Genomic DNA, 15,895 nt, shown 5'->3' on the forward strand with positions numbered 1-15,895 from the left:
GGGAAGCCTGTCGCCTCTCGTTACGAGCGCCAAACAAACCGGCGCTCCCATTGGCCTGAAAGAGCAGAATAGTCACAGCTTCACCCGCCGTCTCCCTCCCCCTCCTCCCCCCCTCCCTCTCCCCCTCTCCCTCTCCTCATGCACTCAATCGATAGTGGTGCTTATAGTGTGGCTGAGTGCCGAGCCGCCGCGCGGCCGTGCCGCTGTCTCGCGGTAATTGGTGTGTGGAAACACTGTCATGCTCCACGGGCGCACACTCAGCGGCCGGCCGGCCGGCTGCTTTACTGTAATTGGTGGAAACGGCGTCCGGGTCCTTAACGGCGTACTGTACGTTCAACCAGCCCACTGGGCGGGTAGATGCAGCCGGGCTCTGAGCCGACAGGGTGTTTGCATGTTTACTGGCAGCCGATTGGTTAACTGCTACCTGCCGATAATGAGAACGTTGGTGACAGGTGAATCGGCCTTCTTTTGGATTTCTTTTTTTTTTAATTAAGGCCCTTTTGGATTGCAAGAAGAATAGAAAGAATCAGGTAACCAACGGTCGTATTAAGAGCCAATTCCAAATCAGACGCCTTAGTCCGTGTTGGTCAGGAGGCGAGAGCGGAGCGGTGGCGCGTCGCTTCATCTTTAAGATACACAGTGCCTTTATTTTAGGCATCCCAGTAAAGGCCCGTCCCATATAGGCCCCCGTCCCAACAGGCCAGTTGGGAGCAGCGGTGGAACCGGGCCTTTAGTCTTTAATTGCAGTGTGGGAGCCACTGAGGCCTTTCGGCTGTCCGGTGGCCGGTTGGCGGCGTGACGGACTGCTTTTACTGACTCAGGTAAAAGCGCAGGTATTACCGCGTCAGCTCATCTGTTTATTTCTTCAGCTGTTGTGATGCTACGCGCCGATTTGTTTGTTCCCCGACTGTCGGAGCAAAACAGCTGTGTTCTTTTTGAGGAGTTAACCGGCTGATGAGCTTCCAAACTGCAAAACCCACCGGAAGTGTCTTCCTGATTCGTGCGCAGTTTGAGGATCTGGGCTGGAGACCAGCGGCGGGCTTCTCCGGGGAGATCCGAGGGTCCTCGGTGAAATCTAAGCAGCGGCGTGACTCTGTGATCGCGGCTTCGCTTTCAGCTTCATTCTACCTGCTAACTGCACAGAACGATAATTCAATTACAGTTTGCAACAAGAAAAAAGCCCCCTGAGGTGAGCGTTCCTGCTGGCTCAGTGGTCCGGAGTACGTGCCTGCGAGTCCTTTCAGGGATTGGCACGACTTCAACCAGAGCGAACTAATAGGACTGGTAAGACAACGCGGTGCAGGCAGCTCCTCACTGCAAACAGATGAATGTGAGGTTTCTTTAATGTTACACGAGGCTCGGATCTGAGACGCGGATCAGTTCGATGATGCATTGCACAGCGAGTCGGCAGGCAAACATCACTCAGCAAAGCTGAGGATGAACTCGGCCGCTCGGTGTTGAAAACAGGGAGCCAAAGTTGACCCAAGAGTTCGTAGACATTCAGTGACTTTCCGTCTTTCCTTTCTTCAGGGATCGATGGTCCAGATGTTTTTTCAATGACCACAACCTACATACTTTACACGTTCAGTTCAGTTCAGCGTTCAGTTGATTCTGAAACATTGTAATATGATTACTAACTGAATCAAATGACTGAAACGGTTTGTGGTTTTTCCGGTTTTCTGCAAATAGGAAATAAATTGACTGGTTAGCTCATGAAGTGTTGCTCTTACTCTCATTTTCATGGAGTGACGTCACGTTGTACTGGGAGCAGCACTGGGACCAGATTGCTTTTCATAGCTGTTGTTATTCACACATCCAGAGAAAGAACAGTACGAAAAAAACCGAAAGTCACTCAGCCGAAGCGTCGGCTGCGCTCTGCAGCACTAATCCCACATTTGCTGAATATTTTAAACCTCGCTTTCTTTCAGATTAAGACACGTAAGAACTTCCTGAATCAATCCAAGAAAAGCTCTAAAGAAGTGGCGGTAAATAGAAGAGCTAAAATGAGGGGCGGAGGGGGATGGTGTTGATACTGGAGTTTGCTGGTGATTCATTCGTTTTTTACACATTTAAGAGCGAAGTGATTGGACATCATTATTTATCGCAGGTGTTTATTCGTGCGTCTTTCACTGGCTCACAAAATGTAATTCACATTCACAGCCAAAGTGGGCGTCTTCAGCACAGAACACATTTCACCCGACGCCTGCGACACCTTCTCGCCGCCGCCGTTTATCTGCTGTGGAAACACGCCGCCGATTCTCTCATCGGAGATGAATACCTTTTCATAATAGAGAAATGAGATTAAGGCGCCGATTAAGAATCCTCATAAACGGTGTGAAGGTTGAGGGGTCGGGGGGGTGGTGCAGTGGCGTCAGCACTTTCCACTTCAGTTGCTTTGGGCGAGACGCAACATGGCCTCCCTCCTTCTGGTGGTTCTGGACTCAAAGCGGAACGCGCGCTTTACGTTCTTCCTAATCGAACAACGGCTGTTCATTCGACTAATTCCTCCGCCGGCTCCTCCGAACACGTCCAGGTGTCACCAGGTTCTCCGCTCAGGGAAGCGGTTGAGACTTTATTGTCGTAGGAGAGAATGTAGTTTATCTGACCGTGCCCAGTCTTCACGTTGGCGGTTTGGATTTGGATTTCGAAATGTCTCCACAGCTGTTTGATTCACACCTCCGTGATCCAAGTGATGGTTCGACCTTCGATGTCAAGCGCCATTATCAATGATCATCAAGACGGTTTAAAAGGGGATTTGTGGAAGTGCATTTTCCATCCGCCGTGCAGGACTTTGGAGTCGTTATCGTTGCAGACGCTTGTTCTGGAGGGGAAGCGCCGCTACGCAGTTCTGCCCCGAGACGCCGGCCGCTGGGCTTCGCTGACTCACCGTCGCTCAACTGACTACGCGGTTGATGATTTTTAAAGACGTGAATAAAGCCGCCCCGCGTCCCGGCCTCGCCGCAGCAGTTTCTTACAAGCCTCCGTGAGGTGAATTGGTGAAGTTGTACAATTTGTTGCTTGTCAGGCCGGTCGGGGCGGGGATCCTTTCCGTGCTTAAGTGGTGCCATTTCCATTTCCACTTGTCAAACCGAACACCCTTCGGTGTTGCCGCGGTAACTAGGTAACCTCGATCCAAAGACGAGATGGAGGGAGAGAAAGGGAACCGGTGTCGAGTGAGAAACCCACTTTCATTCAGTGCAATTACAAGTGAAGGACAGAGGCTAAAAAAAAAGACCCATTAAGAAATGTAATATTCTCAAGAAATAAGATGCCTTTCTTTTGATTGTCACAAACCGACTGTGAGCATTATCAGTTGTTATCAATTCATTAGATCCTCAAAAATGGTTTAAAACCAGAAAAGGCTGCGTGACGATGGAAGCTGCTAATAAGGGTTTATTTATTCCTCCAGGATAACCCCAAATTAGATTTTAAATCTCTTCATGAATAGTGACATGTTGATAATGGGATGAATTGTATTATGACGTGACATCGGATTGGGAACGATTCCCTTATTCAGTATCTTTGGTGAACTTCTCATTTCCCTCCGAGTTACTTTGTTGTTGCACTTTGAGAAAACAGATTCATCTGAATGCCGCGAGCTTCACTGCTTCAGTCACTCTGGGTGAAATATTACTGCCGACAAAATAAATACATGAAATTACCCCTGAAGTCAGTTCACGGTGTCGCCAGCTGTTTTTCGTCCTAATACCTCATCCAACAACATCTCGCAATCTGTTTCATGGAGAACTTTTCAGCTCAACTCAAAAATAATATACATATACATATAATATTTATATATTAAGAGCAGCAGAATAGTCCAAATAAGCAACTCAGACCCACAGCTGCAACAAGAAACAAGATACTGCTCACGTTTCAGCACCTCCGGCTAATATTGGTGCCCCACCGATCTTATTTGGGTTCCTTCACGTCGGGCGAAGATGGAATCGGGCCTTTTGTCGACAGGATATTATGTTTACATGCAGCAACGGCAAAACGGAATGCTGGAGCACCCAGAATATTAACCGGATATTGATGTGCGGGGCGACGCGCTCGGTCACGGCTGATCACATGTTCTCCGCAGCGCGCCGTCTCTCTCTCTCTCTCTCTCTCTTTTTCACTCCGACTCAACTGCGTCCAAAAGTCATTTTCGGAGGCAATGAGGCAGCGGACGGCAGGACGGGCCGCGGTTTGGCTCTCACGGCGCGCGGCGGAGGAAAACAACCTCCACAAACCTCTGAAAGTCTTTCAAACGTTTTTCTGACTGTGTGACATTTAAAGTGTCCTCTAAGTGAATCCTGGCAGTGACTCGCTTGAGCCGACGGTGGACGTGAGGTCATATTCATCCCGCCAAACCGCTGCCCGCCGGAGAGACTTTGCCACCTCTGACCGTCGCAAAACCTCCTGCGTGATCCGGATTTCTCCTCGCCGTTGACCTCATGCAGACGCTCTCAGCATCGCGCCCCGCCGCTGTTTGGTGTTGGTTTAAGGGAGAAAGAAGGAGGAGGAAATGGAGGAAATGGAGGTGGCTCAGGGAGAGAGAGAGGGAACAGGAAGTAGGAAGAGAGGGAGAGAGTGGGAGAAAAGGTGGGAGGAGAGAGGAGCTCTGGGAGATGAACATTATTTAGACTAAATGAGGTCAAGACCTTGAGGTACACGCTGAATCTCAAACGTCGTTGCTCACATTTGCGGCTCCTCGTGCATCGGCGTGGCTCCGTGTGTGCGTGTGTGTGCGTGTGTGTGTGTGTGTGTGCGTGTGTGTGTAGTCTTGAGTTTTGAACAACGAGGCCCCAATATTCCAATAACACAGGTAACGTGTTAGTTTAACGCCTTTAGGAAAACACATCGACATCCATCTCGCGTCCCTCTTCCCTCCTCTGGCGTCGGGGGGTAAAAAGGTCACCGAATGGCCGACCTCACATCGATCGCGCCGTACCGCATCTTCACACCCATCAGCCCCCCCCCCCACAGGTTGCCTTGGAAACAAACAGCCAATGGGAGAGGGGATCAGAGCACTAAAAGCTCCTCTGTTATCACCCTCTAAACACTGCACAAACACCAACAAAACAACAACAACAACAACCGTTGCAGCGCCTTTATTCTTCAAGCTGCAGCTGCCGTTGTTCTGCCGTCGATTGAGCGCCTTCAATCGGAGGCGAGAGAGAGAGAGAGAGAGAGAGAGGGAGGGAGGGAGGGAACAACGCGGGACGCACCTCTGTGTTTAGTTACCGGCGGCACAACAAAGCCCCGTTAGCGAGGGCGGCGCCTGCGAGCGAGCGAATCGACTTCTGACATCGTGACGGCGACGCCGCACAAGCTCTTACCCGCAGGGCCGCGATGGAGACGTCACGACAGACCTTTTGTCTGTGGCAGTTGTGTTTTCAGGGTTTTAGGTGATCATTGACGAGTGTGTGAATGTGTGTGTGAGTGTGAGTGTGAGTGTGTGTGTGTGTGTGTGAGTGTGTGAGTGTGTGTGTGTGAGTGTGTGTGTGTGTGTGTGTGAGTGTGTGAGTGTGTGTGTGTGAGTGTGTGTGTGAGTGTGTGAGTGTGTGTGTGTGAGTGTGTGTGTGTGTGTGAGTGTGAGTGTGTGTGTGTGAGTGTGAGTGTGTGTGTGTGAGTGTGTGTGTGTGTGTGAGTGTGAGTGTGTGTGTGTGAGTGAGTGTGAGTGTGTGTGTGTGAGTGTGTGAGTGTGTTGTTCCCCTGATTAAAACGCTGTGTTTTGAAGCTACACACCAAAGAGCTGTTCCGCTCCACTTAACCCAGCACCTATTTTCCTTGTCTGTTCAAACTATTTGTTAATTGTGCATCGGTTGCCTGTTATCCGTCCACCCGTCTGTCCACCCGTCTGTCCACCCGTCTGTCCACCCGTCTGTCCACCCGTCTGTCCACCTGTCAAATAACAACGTTTCCCGCTACTCTCTTTTTCTCCAGCTGATGGGGTTTATCTACGCCTGCTACGTGGTGAAGCTCATCTCAGAGGAGGAGGACAGCTGTAAGTGCACGGCCACACACACACACACACACACGTGCACACGCACACACACATGCACGTGCACGTGTTCCAGCAGAAGCCTAAAAGAAAGCAGGTTTAACAGCGATATTCAGTTTATAATCAGTTTGTGATCCGAGCAGAGGAAACAGATAAAATCCAATGTGCTTTTGGGAAAATAGCGTATGAATTACTCCTTGGTCTTGGAAATAGCACAGGGTTAAGCAGGCTAATTAGCCAATTAGCAGGACGTGCTACCGTGTGCAGCTGACGGTAGCGTACAGACTCTGTTTAATCCATTCCTTACACTTACGCTCTTGTGTTTTCGGTTTTATATATATAACAGGTCAAATAACACCAGTGGCCATCCATCTCTTTAAATGTCAAGTATCTCTCTTACTACGTTTGCAGACTCGCTGTGCTTACTTTTTCGGTTGCTAAGCTACGATCGCATCGTTTTCATGATTCCATCCTTCCTTCCCGGCGTGAATCTCTTCACTACCGAGCTGCACGTTTGAGTGAAGCCGTCTTCGGACCGAAGGGCCTTCGCGGACACTCGGACGGAATCTGCGGCCTGCGGCTGCTGCAGCCAGACTCGCCCGTTGAAAGCGGCGCGCGGGGGAAAAGGAGGGAGGTCAAGGGACTGTGGAGGAGTTTCATAGTCCACGAACGTTGTCTTTCATTCACACGGCACGTCGCCACCACGCATTCCATCCCCCCCATCGGCCCCCATCCCCACCGCCATCGCCGAGCAACAGAATCAAACTAAACCCGCTCAGCCGTGTCGATTGGGACGTGTGCACCTCCTGCAGTACGATGCAGCATCGGCCACCGTTGAGATGGTGAATTGAATTTTGAAGTGTAATCCCAGCATCCGATGAGGAAAATGAGGCAAATCAACATGTTAATTTCGCAATTGTCACATGCTTAATGCAGTGCGCGCCCGTGAGCATCCGCGTTAATGAGCCCATTTATCTGAGCCCATCGGTTCAGGTATTCCGTTAAAGTAGACGCAGCTGCGGGCGGATGGCGCATGTCTCATTCCACACTGAGACGAGCCGCTGTTTGCCACAACGTAAATATTGACAGGTGATGAATGCAGGCGGGATCAGCTGCAGCGCTTCGGAGCACGGATGGTGGAAGTATAACGGAGTTGCTCACTGTGGCTTCTGTTTGTTTTTGTTTTTTTACCAAATTTGAATAAGCAATGACAGGAAAACTAAAATTCTCTCTTGTTATTTAGTGTCGCAAAGGAACATATTCACATATTCCACCGCAACCATCTGTTGGGCCACTTTGTGAGCTGGAGGAACACAATCACACACGCTCACACCGACAGGCTTTTCTTACAGCTTCCGGACTGCAGAAGACACAAAGGGAGAGACAAACTGCCGCTAACACTGTCGCACAAAATCATTTTTTTTTTTTTACACTTCTTCTCAAGGGACGAAGGTTATCGGAAGGATTCGGGGATTCAAATCGAGGTCTCAGCCCACGATTAAGCCGAAATGAATATGTGCGCGGTCACAGCGCCACGTCGCCTCCATCGTTTCCGCGCGACGAGATGAGAATTTCCTCCGGAGTAATTTCGGGATTCTTTGTAATCGTTGTGTGTTGCCGAGGTGGAGGCCGTGGGAAGGCGCCGGGGCGGTGATGCATTCTGGGAGACTAAACAATAATCAGGGAGCTTTGTAGGGAAACGTGCCTCGGGTGAAGAAGCTAATACTCACCGAGGACCGATGAAGATTTGCCGAGAAAGCTAATTACTGGTAATTATTCCGTGCATGTGTGCGTAGGAGATTAGTCCGTGCAGGAGCCCCTTCAGTGTGTCAGATTATTGTCACAGACACACTCATGAACGACACACACAAACCCAAAGATTACAATCCTCATGCAAACGGGCCTTTGGGGGCAACTAGTTAACACCCACAGCCGGAAAATACACAATGCACCACGATCATTAAAGATAATGTGACCAAAAAAAAGGCAAACCGCATTTTTTGGGCTTCTGGGCAGAATTTTTCCTGCTCATCGAAGGGGCCGAATGAATAACATATCTGGATTTAAAAATTGAACTGCTGCAGCCTGACGGGCAGCACGCTGACAAGGTTAGAGGCTCAATTTCCCCTCGGGTCAAAGGGTCAAGCGTTGGAGGACCTCTGCTGGGACTATTTGGCGGCGGCGCGCGTCAGCAGGAGACCCTTAGCGATCACGCCGGGCCCTTCGGCAAACGAGAGGATCCGCACAGGAAGAGGGAGCCGCTCATCTGACTGAACAACCACGACGGAGCGGACGATCGGGAAATACAACGGTGCCGAGACAAAGGCGATCGCCCGCCGTGTGGTGTGATCACGATTTCACATGAATGCATTGAGAGGATTAAGGGAGAGGCGTGAAAACTCTCAATTGTGTCATTTTGAATTGCAGCCGACTAAAAAAAGAAGAACATGAGGACGATACGTTGACCTTAAAAGTGCAGCTTTGTTCAATTCAATTCAATTCATTTTATTTTGTGGAGCCCAAAATCGCAAATTACAAATTAGCCTCAGAGGGCTTTACAGTCTGTACACATACGACATCCTCTGTCCCAAAACCCTCCATCAGCACAGGAAACACCCCCCAAACAATGAAAAAACCCTTACAAGAGGGAAAAAAGGGAAGAAACCTCAGTGAGAACGTCAGAGGAGGATCCGTCTCCTGATGGACGACTACAATGACGTCATGAGGACAGAATGAACAACGTATAATACATGAGACTATATGACAGAGATGATTCAAGTAACTGTGAGTAGTAAACCAGACGCACAGCAGGACCACTGCAGGGACCACCACCATCACATAGAACCACCACCACATAGAACCACCGTCACATAGAACCACCATCAGATAGAACCACCATCACATAGAACCACCATCACATAGAACCACCATCACATAGAACCACCATCACATAGAACCACCATCACATAGAGCCACCATCAGATAGAACCACCATCACATAGAGCCACCATCACATAGAGCCACCATCACATAGAACCACCATCAGATAGAACCACCATCACATAGAACCACCATCACATAGAACCACCATCAGATAGAACCACCATTACATAGAACCACCATCACATAGAGCCACCATCAGATAGAACCACCATCACATAGAACCACCATCACATAGAGCCACCATCACATAGAGCCACCATCAGATAGAACCACCATCACATAGAACCACCATCACATAGAGCCACCATCACATAGAACCACCATCACATAGAACCACCATCAGATAGGACCACCATCACATAGAACCACCATCACATAGAACCACCATCACATAGACCCACCATCACATAGACCCACCATCACATAGAGCCACCATCACATAGAGCCACCATCAGATAGAACCACCATCACATAGAACCACCATCAGATAGAACCACCATCACATAGAACCACTATCACATAGAACCACCATCACATAGAACCACCATCACATACAGCCACCATCACATAGAACCACCATCACATAGAACCACCATCACATAGAACCACCATCACATAGAGCCACCATCACATAGAGCCACCATCAGATAGAACCACCATCACATAGAACCACCATCAGATAGAACCACCATCACATAGAGCCACCATCACATAGAGCCACCATCAGATAGAACCACCATCAGATAGAACCACCATCACATAGAACCACCATCACATAGAACCACCATCACATAGAACCACCATCCACAGAAGCCTGTGGGGAGGGAGAGCACAGAGACTTTAGGAGAGGGTAATGTTGGTTTACGAGTACAGTAATATGATTCATATCTAAAATAATGATGATGATGATGATGATGGTGGCAGCAGCAGGCGTCAGCAGGGCCACGGCAGGTGTCAGGACCAGGGTCCATAAGGAACCACGATCTACGGAGACCTGATAGGGGAGAAAGCACAAAAAACTCCCGGAAAGAAGCTGAATTAGTCATGTGCATTAATAAAACGTGGATTATGGTAGAAGGAGAGCGTGAGAGAGGAGCTCGGTGTGTCCTAACAAGTCCCCCGGCATTCTAAGCCTGTAGCAGCTTAACTAAGGGCTGGTCCGGGCTGACCTGAGCCAGCCCTAACTATAGCTTTATGCTAACTGGTTGGCTGGAGCTTCATGTTTTCTGTTCTGCCATGAGCACCGATGCATTCATGTGACATGAAACAGCACAACATTCTTACGATATTCATCGTAATGACATTTAAAGATGTTAAAAAATATACCATCTACACACACACAGATTAGTATTTTGTTTAAAGGCCTCAGTGTGTTTGGATTCTTGCCGTGTCCTTAAAGCAACTTTCATCTCCACGTCGAGGCCACATTGCAGCCGGTGGTGTGACACCTCACTCCATAAATACGAAAGTATGCTGCTGATCAAGGCGAGGAAGGACCCCTTCATGACTTCTACAGCATCAAAGGAAAAATAAATATACGGCGGCTTCCTCTCTTCAAAAGTCCCGGCTCTCTGCCTCAGCACCTCAGCCCCGGAAACCACGGAGCCATCCTGTTTAATTTAGGAGTCAAGAGAAATCTCAAGGCATAAATACATCACTTCATTCCTCCTAAAAATAGAATTACATTCTACCCTTCGCATACGGGCGAGGAGTGAGTTTCTCATCCTGCCCACAGCCCTCATTAACTCTCCATAGAGGAGGAGGTGCTGCTACAAGATGTTGGGTTGAGAAGAAGGTGTCAGAGGCCTCGAGCCGTGACTCATCTGCGGAGGGAGAAGCTCTTAATCTCTTTCTCTAATCGGTGGTTTTGTTTTTGTCCAGTTGATTTTATAGGAGGGTTCGACTCGTACGGCTACCAGGGGCCTCAGAAGACCTCCCACCTTCAGCTGCAGCCCATGTACATGTGAGTACAGTTCTATTCTATGTTTTATCACATACATCTGGCTAAATGGTGACCAGGAAGCCACTTATCATTCCTTCACTACACTCCACACCTTCTTCCACCCAAAACACTGTTGAGGGACACGTTAGTATCTGTTTCTTATTGGATAACGCAAAATGAGTCCGAGTCCAGGCTCAGACCCCCGTGCATCAATCTCGCCGTCCCACCTCATCCCGTGCAAGCGCTACAGAAAGGGTCTCGCACCCCCGCAGCAAACAGCAGGAAAACAATGGGGCACCGCTGATGTACAGAAGACAGTTGATCAATAATGGTTTTTATTAGAGAGAAAGAGCCAGAACGAATTAGAGACAGATGCAGACGGACAGAGATGGAGAGAGAACGTGAGATTGGGGAGAAAGGAAGAGAGAGACGGGGGAGGAGGGGTGGAAGGGGGGTAAACACAGAGTGATGGATGAAACAGTCGACTAAACAAAGAGGAAAGCCAATAAAGGGCCATTCGGTAGTTTTATATGTCCCCTGTGGAAGTCATAACACACATCATAAATCATCGACCCCCACGATAATGGCTGCAAACTCACACACACACACACACACACAAGCTATGCAAACACACAAACAACTAGACACAGCAAATGTGCTGATGGACATTTTGTGATTGTACATTAATGCAGACACACACTTGCACAAACGTTGTCCCCTCACTGTTTATTGACTCCGGCCACACGGATCAGTAAAACGTGTTTTAAAGAGAGAAGCATCAGCTGTGTCGTCAGCCAATAGAAATCTCACCCACCCGACCGCCCACGCGCACACGCGCACAAAAACAACGCCACGACTTCTGCCGCCTCCAGAATGTTTTAGGAATGCGAGCTTCTTTGCAGAGAAAAGAAAAGATCAACCTACTGTCGACCCCCAAATGCATCTGTTGCATTGAAACGAGAGTCGAGCATAATCATTGCAACACCTCAAACATTAAATAGATAAGAAGTTGTGACCATAAACTCCTCGTTAACGTGCTGCCGTAGGCGTGAGCGCTTTGTGGTAATGTAGATTGTATTTTGCTCTTCCTGTTTTTGTTTGTGGAAAAATGATCAAAGTCAGCGCAGCCATGTGGGTGTTCTTAAGCTGTCTTTTAATGTATAATCTCTTATGGTACTTAAAAAAAGGCGCTTCTGATGTCCTCATTGAACATTAATGCTGTTGAGTGAATCAAAGGTAACACTGTAACTCTTAATCCCCTCTGTCCTCACTTACCTCTCCAAGAGTTTCCCTTTCATGAGGTTCCCATAAACATGTACTTTCAAATCTATGCTGAAACAATAGAAGAGATGCAGTCACTATTTTGTGTAACGCTCTCCTCTCCTCATTCAGGTCAAAGTAAAAGCTGCCTTACCAACAACCACCGCTTAACATCCAGCTTCTACGACTCCGACTGCCTTTTAATGAACAACAACCACGACACAGTCAAGTAGATGATACAGAAGACCCTCAGATATTCTACGGTTCAACCCCCCCATCCTCCATCCTCCCGGCCCCCTTCAGTAGTCTGGTTGCTCCCCTGGTCTGTTTGGTCTGTTGCTGATGAAACACTGGCCTCGTGTGGTTCACCGCGGTAACTGCGGGACAGAAAGCGCAGACGATTCCCGCGTCGTTGGCTTTTTTTTTGTCTGAGGGATCTATTGTATTATTCGAGGAAGGACTCGCGTCAGAGAAATGTTAGCGCACAGCCCGGCTTCTCCGAGCCGTGTGCACAATAGAGCCGGTTCCAGTCTGGAACGTCTCGCTCTTTGTACCTGACAGACAGACGGACCAAGCATCTCCTGGCAAGACCACCGATGCAGGAATGTCAGACATCTCTCTCTCTTCTGAGCTTACTTTTTTCTTTTTGCATTTGGGTTCTCGCTGCAGCAAAGACGGGATCTCGCTTCAAGTCACGGACTGGACTCGTGCTGGAGCGCACGCCACAGATCCGATTCTGCTGTTTCCATGAGAAACGATGAATGTTAAAGGATGTGACATGTGAACACACATGCATGCCCAAACACACACACTGAAAACAGATGTACAAACATTTCTATTGTGAATCTATTGTGAAAACATCCCCAGAGGAGGGACGGAGGTCAGGCAAGCAGTTTCCCACCCACCTTCAGCCCACCTGCAAGGTTCCCCTGGTCACACTCCACACCTTCAGAAGGCCACTTTGCTCTCCTCCTTTTCTGAATTATAAAAAAAAAAGTTGTGAATCAGTAATCCAACCTTCCTTATCAAGAGCGGCATCTCTGAACCGTCCACGGACGGCGCTCACATGGAGGGATGACCCCTTTCACAGAAATGACAGTCACTGTCACATCGTCCTCAATCTCATCGTCGGCATTTTTTCCTCACCACACAAAAGGCGCCAGAGCTTAAAAATGGCGGCCTTTGTTGTGTGGGAACAGAGAAGCATCTGAGTTGGATTCTTTATTGATACGTTGCGATTCCTGGCAATTTACACTGACAAAGCTCGGTGAAAGCGCCTGCAGACTGACGAGGACCGAAGTGGAAGTGACCCCAGAGGGAGTCTTAGCAGCTCCCTCTCTTCACCGTAGCGACTGGGACCAAAAAGACTCCGTCTCAGGCTCACTAGACTCGCAAGAAGAATGCAGAGGATGTTGCAAATAGAAGCAAAAAGAAATCACTCAATTTACGTTCGAGGCGACCAGCAGGTTTTTCCTTTTATTCCGCTCAGAAAAAAAAACACAGATTCCTTGTGGAAACGTAACCGATCGCGTTGCGTCTGCGTTGCAATCACTGGACCAAAAGTCTGAGGCCTTCTCCATCAAGCGGGGAACATTTCTCGGTGGAACCCGCTGACTGCATTGATCCCCCCCCCCCGCCCCCTCAGCCGTCCATGTTTTATAACAGAACTGTGGTTTACGTTGAGAGGCTCCTCGGTTCCTCCGGAGGACAGAAACAACTTTTGTGTGTTTGCATGAGGTGTTTCCAAACTGTTGCGTATTTAATCTCATGCTGCGTGTGACTAACTAGCTACTTAAACTGGGAACTGTTTGTTGTTGAATGCGCCTCAACTCTCAAAAAGTCTCTAAATGTGAACTTTGTGATTTTCTATAAATAACAGTCTGAAATGTTTCCAGAGTAAAGGAGACTCTGTAAAAGGATGAAATGTAACTTTGACCTTCTAGACGTTTTTTAATCACATGTGGCCGTGTTTACTGTTTTTTCTAGTTGACTACTAATGTATGATGTTGTGGACAAGTGGGATACTATGTTTTATTCCTTCTTATTGTACAGTGTGTTCTGAGATGAGAGAGGAGGAGCAGTTTGGGAGGAAAGGGAATTAGTTGCACTATAGTCTGTAATTCTTTCATTAACAATACTGTCAGGGCTGAAAATTCACATTCACTTCAGCACATAATTAACTTTAAAATATTAATTTAATAACCAACTCCACACATTGTTTTTAATAAATGAAGTGACGAATGATGAAGTGTCTTTTTGCAAAATTCAAATCAGGATGTAATAATATGAAAGGGTCACATATTCATTACCGAAGCCGTTATTGAAAAAGAAAGTTGGATGAGTCGTGAAAGAATTTGAAATGAGTGATTTTATTATATTATTTGCCCTTAACAGAGTCGATCTAGGCAATATCTCCTGGTACTGTGGAACCAATATCAACCTGGCAAATCTGGTGGATATAGGAGGGGATTTCAGATATATATAAGTGTGTGTGTGCGTGTGTGTGTGTGTGTGTGTGTGTGTGTGTGTGTGTGTGTGTGTGTGAGTGACTTTTCTGTTTCACGGTGAACCCAACGACACTTAACCTGCAAAGCCACAACACAAACAGAAGTGGAGGAAATTGAGGGAATCATTAAAGAGTATCAATGAACAGCAATAACAACAGTTATATATTTTATTTTGAAGTACTTGTGAAGACAGCAGTTTGATCACATTTAGCCTTTGGAACGGTCAATAGAGCTTCTTGTCGGTAGATCTAGGAATGCACATCTGTACATAAAGAGTTAAACATTAGCAGCTTGAGAGCCCTAATTTTGTTTGATGGTGTCAATAAAGATTCAGTCAATAACACACGAGGGACTCATCAACTTCCTTTGATTTCTGCTGCAGAAATGGGGACTCGCCGAATAAAAGGCCCGTTGCCCCTCTAACGGCGCCAAAGGCTTTCAGGATGGATGCCGTTGATCGAATTAAACGCGTCGGCTGTTCCTGTCACTGACTTGCACGAGAGAAGGACAAGTTACCCTCACGGGTCCTTGCAAACCCTTCGTGTAATCTCCCTCGATCTGTTCGTCGGTGAGACAGACAGCCTTTTAATCTGCAATTGTCTCGCTGCAATAACGAGGCAGGAATAATCACACAAACGCTGTCTGATAACGACACTGAAGCGAGATAAGAGTCGTGTAAACTGTCCTTTGTGGGTGGGTTTTCCTTTTTTTGTCAATGAACCGCAAAGCCTTCTTTTTTTTTTAACCTGCACGGCAACCCGAGCACGAGCCGCCATTGAAGTACGTGCTTTTTCCAGCTAATTATTTCGACTGCTCACTTAGTGCTTTTCGAGCACTCTGCACGTTACAGCGGACTCCGGTTGATGGACTGACTGAACAAAAAAATGCATTACACAAATGTTATAATCGGATCTGTGCACCTCGTTTCTTTTTGTCTTTTGCAATTGCAATCGTTTTTCTTGCAGAATCAAACCTTGGGGTACAGATATCCACCACAATGTGCACAAACCAAAAGACGGGGCTGACTACATTGTTTTGTAGCTGTGCCTGAGCTCACAGTCGGCCCCGTGTGCGCCGAGTTTTACTGCTGCCACCCGTGTATGTTTGCACTCTGTGTTGTTGGCCTACGGCTTCGGCTCGGCATTTTAAAGCACCGCAAGCGTTGACGCGCCTGTGTGGTATGTGACGGACGGCCTGGCAGCGCTCACCAACCCGTCCAACCGGTCCGGCACCGGTCATCGCTGTGGAAGTGTTGTG

The 15,895-nt window shown here is 48.1% G+C and overlaps 1 protein-coding gene across 2 annotated transcripts in view; it reads left to right on the forward strand.

The window, feature by feature from the left end:
- Nucleotides 1-14,976, forward strand: part of nkain2 (sodium/potassium transporting ATPase interacting 2) — a 48,497-nt gene extending 33,521 nt beyond the window's left edge. Inside the window, exons 5-7 of one of the 2 annotated variants that reach the window (XM_040160864.2) lie at nt 5,929-5,989; nt 10,811-10,892; nt 12,264-14,976. In XM_040160864.2, coding sequence (XP_040016798.1) covers nt 5,929-5,989; nt 10,811-10,892; nt 12,264-12,273 — 153 coding nt within the window. In that variant the 3' untranslated portion in view covers nt 12,274-14,976. Of the gene's footprint in view, nt 1-5,928; nt 5,990-10,810; nt 10,897-12,263 lie in introns of those variants that run through there. The other variant, XM_078093743.1, reaches the window with a different exon arrangement.
- Nucleotides 14,977-15,895: the final 919 nt, after the last annotated feature.

Source organism: Gasterosteus aculeatus, chromosome 18, assembly GCF_964276395.1.
Source record: "Gasterosteus aculeatus chromosome 18, fGasAcu3.hap1.1, whole genome shotgun sequence".
NCBI classification, from domain to species: Eukaryota; Metazoa; Chordata; class Actinopteri; order Perciformes; family Gasterosteidae; genus Gasterosteus; species Gasterosteus aculeatus.